This window comes from Anoplopoma fimbria, chromosome 14 (genome assembly GCF_027596085.1).
Source record: "Anoplopoma fimbria isolate UVic2021 breed Golden Eagle Sablefish chromosome 14, Afim_UVic_2022, whole genome shotgun sequence".
In the NCBI taxonomy this organism is placed as follows: domain Eukaryota; kingdom Metazoa; phylum Chordata; class Actinopteri; order Perciformes; family Anoplopomatidae; genus Anoplopoma; species Anoplopoma fimbria.
Window position 1 is genome coordinate 12,014,018 of NC_072462.1, and position 8,104 is coordinate 12,022,121.

An 8,104-nucleotide genomic window follows, 5' to 3' on the forward strand; every position below is an offset into this window, starting at 1 on the left:
AAGGGAAAATTAGCTCAGTACAGATTAGAACGTTCAGATATTTACCATATATTTTTAAACTGTCATTAAATAAACACATTTTTGGGGAGCTGTCATGTCGTTCATCTTTACTCTGGAATAATGGAAGACTGGCGCTACAGTGACTCACCATCGCATCTCGAGGAGCAACTGTTTAACTAGAAAGTTCAGGTTGGACCTTGATGGGAGGCAGTAAATATCTCTGTGGTACAAAATGTATTTGACATAACATCAAACTGATAATTCTCATCACTTGATGACACATGTAAGAGCTTTCTATGTTAGTTTTTTTACAAACTAACAGCTGTGAAAATTGGGAGGATGTCCTCGAGGCAATTTGAGGTCAACGTATTCAGAAATGGGGCTGCACGGTGGTGTAGTGGTTAGCACTGTCGCCTCACAGCAAGAGGGTCCCGGGTTCAGTTCCCGGGCTGGACAACCTTCTGTGTGGAGTTTGCATGTTCTCCCCGTGTCAGCGTGGGTTCTCTCCGGGTTCTCCGGCTTCCTCCCACAGTCCAAAGACAAATTTATTAAAAAAGAAAAACTGAAATATCACATGGTCATAAGCAGTGCTTAATTTGTCAAGTGGGAGCTCCCGGAGCGCACAGGCACAGGCACACAGGCGCGCGCCTGTCTCCGTGGCATGACAACAAACATTTAATGACTTGCACACTGCAACCAGCACAGTAGAGAATAATAAAGTTCATCTTACTTACATCTCAGTTGTTCAAAACAGCCAGATATTAAAACGAAACAAACTTTAATTTATGTATTTAATTATTTGATTTTTCACACACAAATCCAGATCCAGCTGGCGGAGCGCACGTCAGAGCTTCCGGAGCGCGCTCCCCTTGCTCCCCCTCAAATTAAGCACTGGTCATAAGTATTCAGACCCTTTGCTGTGACACTCATATTTAACTCACATGCTGTCCATTTCTTCTGATCCTCCTTGAGATGGTTCTACTCCTTCATTGGAGTCCAGCTGTGTTTAATTAAACTGATTGGACTTGATTAGGAAAGGCACACACCTGTCTATATAAGACCTTACAGCTCACAGTGCATGTCAGAACAAATGAGAATCATGAGGTCGAAGGAACTGCCCAAGGAGCTCAGAGACAGAATTGTGGCAAGGCACAGATCTGGCCAAGGTTACAAAAGAATTTCTGCAGCACTCAAGGTTCCTAAGAGCACAGTGGCCTCCATAATCCTTAAATGGAAGAAGTATGGGATGACCAGAACTCTTCCTAGACCTGGCCGTCCAGCCAAACTGAGCAATCGTGGGAGAAGAGCCTTGGTGAGAGAGGTAAAGAAGAACCCAAAGATCACTGTGGCTGAGCTCCAGAGATGCAGTAGGGAGATGGGAGAAAGTTCCACAAAGTCAACTATCACTGCAGCCCTCCACCAGTCGGGGCTTTATGGCAGAGTGGCCCGACGGAAGCCTCTCCTCAGTGCAAGACATATGAAAGCCCGCATAGAGTTTGCCAAAAAACACATGGAGGACTCCCAAACTATGAGAAATAAGATTCTCTGGTCTGATGAGACCAAGATTGAACTTTTTGGCGTTAATTCTAAGCGGTATGTGTGGAGAAAACCAGGCACTGCTCATCACCTGCCCAATACAATCCCAACAGTGAAACATGGTGGTGGCAGCATCATGCTATGGGGGTGTTTTTCAGCTGCAGGGACAGGACGACTGGTTGCAATTGAAGGAAAGATGAATGCGGCCAAGTACAGAGATATCCTGGAAGAAAACCTCCTCCAGAGTGCTCAGGACCTCAGACTGGGCCGAAGGTTCACCTTCCAACAAGACAATGACCCGAAGCACACAGCTAAAATAACAAAGGAGTGGCTTCGGAACAAGTCTGTGACCATTCTTGACTGGCCCAGCCAGAGCCCTGACCTAAACCCAATTGAGCATCTCTGGAGAGACCTGAAAATGGCTGTCCACCAACGTTCACCATCCAACCTGACAGAACTGGAGAGGATCTGCAAGGAAGAATGGCAGAGGATCCCCAAATCCAGGTGTGAGAAACTTGTTGCATCATTCCCAAGAAGACTCATGGCTGTACTAGCTCAAAAGGGTGCTTCTACTCAATACTGAGCAAAGGGTCTGAATACTTATGACCATGTGATTTTAATTTTTTTTTAATAAATTTGCAAATATTTCTACATTTCTGTTTTTTTCTGTCAAGATGGGTTGCCGAGTGTACATTAATGCGAAAAAAAATGAACTTTTTCGATTTTAGCAAATGGCTGCAATGAAACAAAGGGTGAAAAATTTAAAGGGGTCTGAATACTTTCCGTACCCACTGTATGTCTGCCCTGTGATAGGCTGGCGACCTGTCCAGGGTGTACCCTGCCTTCGCCCATTGACAGCTGGGATCGGCTCCAGCACCCCCGCGACCCCTAACTGGATAAGCGGTAATGGAAGATGGATGGATGGATGGATGGATATTCAGAAATGAGCAGCTTTTTAAAAATAACAACCTTGTGATGAGCATTTCCAAGGCAACGCGTCACTGATAATGATGTTGAAAGGACAATTCACAACCTTTTATGTGGATGTCCAGTCAGTAATGATGGTAAGATAAGATAAGATAAGATAATCCTTTATTAGTCCCGCAGCGGGGAAATTTGCAGACTTACAACAGCGTAGAGTAAACGTAGTCCACAGAAGTAGTCTCATGTCAATAAAGGAAATATTTTTAGACCTAAACAGAAAAATGAAAACGCAAACCTTCTGAATTCAAGTTTCTCTTTTACACCAAAATAAGACATACACAAAATAAACTATTTCTACTGTTCTTTCAATCAGCATCTCTGGTTTGTTGGAAATAAATCCTCAATCCTTAAAACCTTGAAATGTGAAATATTAGGGATAACCATATTGATGGTATGTCACTTTATTGATTTGAAAAACCTGTGAAACCTGATTGATATAATATAATTTTTTTAGTCCCAAATGGGGAAATTATTTCTCTGCATTTGAGATGTCACTCTCTATAACAGCCCGGGGAGCAACTTCACACAATGTGACAGGTTGGACAGATATTCAGTTCCTTGTCTCATGTGGTTTTGAGTTATTAAAACCTGTGAAACCTTTATCTAAATTAGCTTTCCAACATATCCCCAAAACTGTCAGAAATGGGGGGCTTTAGCACGAAATTAATTTCAAAATGGTCCAAAATAGATATTCTGTGCGGAGTGATGTGAAAGCGACCCAAAAAACACGCGTGCGCACTGCCTGCACCGTCTATACATACGCGCCTGCTTCAGCCAGTCGCTTTCTCAAGGGAGGAGAGCTGATACGCGCAGAGAGAAATCTGTCAGCAGCACTGATGAAAAGCCTTTTTTTTTTTTTTTTTTTTTTTTTTTTTTTTTTTTTTTTTTTTTTTTTTATGTATTAAAGATTCGGATCAAGGCATGACTTTCGGGAACATCCTCGGGGATTAAAGTTAAAATGTCCGGGGACACTTACGAAGGCTCAGCAGGAATAGTCTATTCTGCAAACCTCAACCTCAGCTGTGTTTTCAACAGGACCAACAGCTCGGGTGACTGGGACTTCTCCCACCTGTCCGACCTCAACAAAACAGACGTGGTGGGAGATGGCGCCGCTGTTGTGAGGATTATAATCTCTGTCATCTACTCGCTGGTGTGCGCGCTGGGCTTGGTTGGGAACGTACTGGTTCTGTACCTGATGAAGTCCAAACAGGTGTGGAAAAAATCCTCCATCAACCTCTTCGTCACTTGTTTGGCGCTGACGGACTTCCAGTTCGTGCTGACTCTGCCGTTCTGGGCTGTGGAGAACGTGCTGGACTTCACGTGGCTTTTTGGCAAAGCCATGTGCAAGATCGTCTCCTATGTGACGGCCATGAACATGTACGCCAGCGTGTTTTTCCTCACTGCCATGAGCGTGACCAGGTACTGGTCTCTCGCCTCTGCGCTGCGGGGCAGGCGGCGGCGGCCACGCTGCTGCCCCGCACGCTGCATCACCGTCTTCATCACCGTCTTCATCTGGATCGCAGCTGTCTCCGCCGCGCTGCCGCACGCGGTTTTCTCCACCACCGTGAGCGTTTCCAGCGAGGACTTGTGCCTCGTCAAGTTCCCAGAAACCAACGGAAGCGCACAGCTCTGGCTGGGGCTGTATCATTCCCAGAAGGTGCTGCTGGGGTTTGTGTTGCCGCTTGGCATCATATCGGCCTGCTACCTGCTCCTTTTGCGCTCCATCACCTCCAAAAACACCAACACGTCCAGTGCCAAACGACGCGCAAAGGTCACCAAGTCTGTGACCATAGTGGTTCTTTCCTTTTTCCTCTGCTGGCTGCCCAACCAGGCGCTGACAGTCTGGGGCATCCTCATCAAACTCAACGTGGTTCACTTCAGTTACGAGTACTACACCACGCAGGTGTACGTGTTCCCCGTGTCCGTGTGCCTGGCGCACTCCAACAGCTGCCTGAACCCGATTCTGTACTGCCTGATGAGGCGGGAGTTCAGGAAAGCGCTGAAAAAACTCTTCTGGCGGATGACTTCTCCGACAATAAGGCCGATCACAGCCACCACAAAGCCGGCGAGGGACGAGCGAGGGCAAGTCCCGGTCCCCGTCAGCGCGCCCGAGGAGCCCGCTGTTGTTTTCTATCCTCCCGGGGCTGTTATGTACAATGACCGCCGAGATCTGCCGCTGAACAGCACGTAGGCCGACAGTTGAAAGTGCCACATGGACTTTTTTTTGGTTGTTTTTTTTTTACCCTCTCTGATTGTTATTTATATATGAATTGCTCTGCCAGGGAAGCTGTCTGAATTCAAGCTGGATCTGCGTTTTACAAAAAAGATCAGCAAATGTCACATATGACCACATCTCAGTTGTCCACTGACATTCTTCACATGCATCTTATCTTCATAATAAGAGAGACATTTCTCTTGTGCTAAGAAGAAAAAACAGTATGCTTAAATGTGGCAAGTCTGTCCAAAAATGTAAAAAAATATATATATTAATATAATAATGTGAAAGTAAAGTGCTTCTACAATATGTGAGACAATTGCTGTTCCTTTTCTTTGTTCAGTTCACTCTTGTGGTTGTCATTGAGGATGCGAGTAAAGATCAGCAAATGTCACATATGACCACATCTCAACACTGTCCACACATTATTGTAAATGTGGGGGAAAGGAAGAGCACCTCAGAGAATCTCAGTAAAAGGATGGATTGATATAAATAGCGCAATGATTCATACATTTTTATCAACATCACTGCATGGTCTTGAGAGGTATACTATATGGTCACAATGCTCTCTGTAAACACAGCACTCAGAAGTATCCCCTCCTCTGAGAGAGAGAGAGAGCAGTGGTGCTTGAGTTAGCTGTGTTTGTGAGAACAAAGCTGTGAATCATAAGAATAAAACATTATTTTCTGATTGTTTCAAGGTGGCTATACGTTCTTAAGCAAAAAATAAACACACACACGCACACCTCCTCTCAAACCTGCGGGAAGGTGCTGGATTCTTAATGAATGCAGCCTAAGGCACGCTTCAACCTGCTGTTGAGTGTTCGCTGTCTCTGTGCCTTACTTTGGCACCACACAGCAAAGACACTGAAAGACATACAGAAGCACAAAAAAACACAAAGCAATGTAACAAAACCAATCTCAGCTACTTTGTAACAGATGTAAAGAGTGCCACATACCTTGTGCCGTGGTACTCAGAGGGGCAGCCCCTGGGAATGAGAGCGTACTGTACACCCTGCTTAGTGGCTGGGGGGGGGTAACACCTCCATAAGCCATGGTTGAGAGAGGTTACTTTTGTATGAGTCCATAAATTGTGTTTTTTAAAGATTTATTTGCACATTACACCTTTAAATAATCTTACATTTATAGTTATTAATTTGCAATCAATGCAGAAACCCCTGAAAATCAATAAAGAGTTATCGGCCAGCTTAAAAACACAATTCATGACATTTTCAGTCATGACATTTTCCAGTAAAGCAAGAAGGTGTAAATGCATAACATTAAATCAGTGATTTAAATGTCAACTTGAGTGCAACTTCCCTTCATAACTAGTGTCTGCATGAGCCAACCCATCAGCAATTCCATCAATACCCTTTGTTGATGTTGATTTAAAGGAGATATGAGGGGTGTACTTAGATATACAGTAAATGTATTAATGAGCAGAGGGTCAGAGGGGTTAATCTTGTGGGTGTTCCTCTTACTTATGTTTCACTATTTAGGACCCTTTGTAAATAAAGCAGAGCAATTTCAGAATCAATTTATTATTTTTTCGCTTCTTTTAAAGTACAAACAGTCAGAGATGGATGCTGGTTGAGTTGACCTTTACAGTCAGGTCTTAATACACAGTTTGTATCTTAAAGTACGTGTTATCCACTAAGGATAAAAGTTTTTGTATTAGAGCACTGAAAATACATTTTAACTTTCAGATTTAATAGAAAGGCAAAGATTCAATAAAGTCGGGATTCAGAACAGACTGATTTCACTAAAGAATCTAATGAAACACATTTGGTTGATTTCCCTTCAGCCATTTCTCCTGCTGCTGCCTCTGAGAATATGATGTACTATTGTGTGTGTGCGTGCGTGCTTGCGTGTGCCTGTGTGCGTGTGTGTGTGTGCGTGCGTGTGTGTGTGTGTGTGCATATATCTGGTAGAGCTGAGGCTGCAGGAGTCTGGCAAACCCACGTATTTAAATCAACATCCTGAGATATTTTTTTTTTAATTAAGCAGCTAATAAGAAAGGGTATGTTCAAACCAACCTGCAAATGTAGTTTAATATAATAAATATTTGTTAAATTGAATTAGTACATCAGAATGATCTTATCATGATCACACACACGCTTATCAGTTTACTCTCACAAAGAAAGCATTTTATCCGTTTGTAAAATCCCTTTTGAGGGGAAGAAAAATGACAAGAATCAAAATCATGAGTGATGATGATAGAAATTCGACTAACAATGTTTATTGGTGGAGAAAAGCTCTAATTCCTCAACTTATCTCCCGGGGAGCCAGAGAACCTTTGATGTGTTTTGGATGTCTTGGAAACAGATTTCCAAAGATAATTAAAAGGTTTTTGTTGTGCCCCATAGTTAATTTGTCTTTCATGAATTTGCTTTGATTACCTTGTTAAAAATGCTTTCTCCCTCATTGAAAAATGGGGGAGACAGGGGGTCTGATCACTGACCCCTCCTGTCCACATGTGGATGTCCTAGAGCAAGACACTGAAGCCCAAGGTCCCCCCGATGGGCAGGCAAACACCTTGCATGGCAGCTCCGCCACTATTGATGTATGAATGAGGGCAAATTGTAAAGTACTAAGGTAGATACGCAATATGTAAATGCTTTCAGACGCAGCACCTTTCATCCGTCGATCTATTAGTATAAGTGGATAACAAACCAAGAAGCGGTGTGAAAAGCTATTATAACCAAGCCTCTTTACAAAGCCTGGAGGTAGAAACAGATAAATAATGAGAGCAGAGTGATAGCCTTCACTATGATGCAGTGAAACAACTTAAATAGCTGACAAAGAATGGTGAAGCCCACTCCCACTAATCTTTTCTTTCAGGTGCAAATCAATTCCTGCCAGCAGCTAAACCAGCCAATCATGGTTTGAGCCATAGAAATACTCTGCTTTGATTAATGATGGGTTTCTGTTATATTTTCACTCCAAAACTAATTTTAGTTCTTATTAGAAATCTTAAAATAATAATTGCTCCTTCATTGAAAAAAAGAATTAAGAGCATATCAGTTACCTCCACAACCAGCTGCAGCCTGCTGAAAAGTGAAGCCAAGGTGGAAGAGCCACAAATTGCAGTTCTTCAAATGGCCACTTGAGGCTGACTCCAAACGTGAGTCACAACCCTAAGACCTCCATGATAAATGCCTGACTTTACAATAAAAATAAACATGTTAACAGCCTGGTGCAACAAAACTAGAATAACTGAACAAAACGGCCCTTTCTGTGCCACCTCAGGGCGAAAAAACTGTCCCATTAGCCAAAGAGATGGAGTCACAAGAATCAAAAACATGTTGACGATATAATAAAGAATCTGTATTTTTAACAACACCATTAAATATTTTTATATAAGCAGAA

The 8,104-nt window shown here is 43.1% G+C and overlaps 1 protein-coding gene across 1 annotated transcript; it reads left to right on the plus strand.

Annotated features, from left to right (window-relative positions):
* Positions 1–3,478: 3,478 nt before the first annotated feature.
* rxfp3 (relaxin family peptide receptor 3) lies at positions 3,479–4,864 on the plus strand. Its single transcript, XM_054612945.1, has one exon. The coding sequence runs from the start codon at positions 3,479–3,481 to the stop codon at positions 4,709–4,711; it is 1,233 nt and encodes a 410-aa protein (XP_054468920.1). The 3' UTR covers positions 4,712–4,864.
* Positions 4,865–8,104: the final 3,240 nt, after the last annotated feature.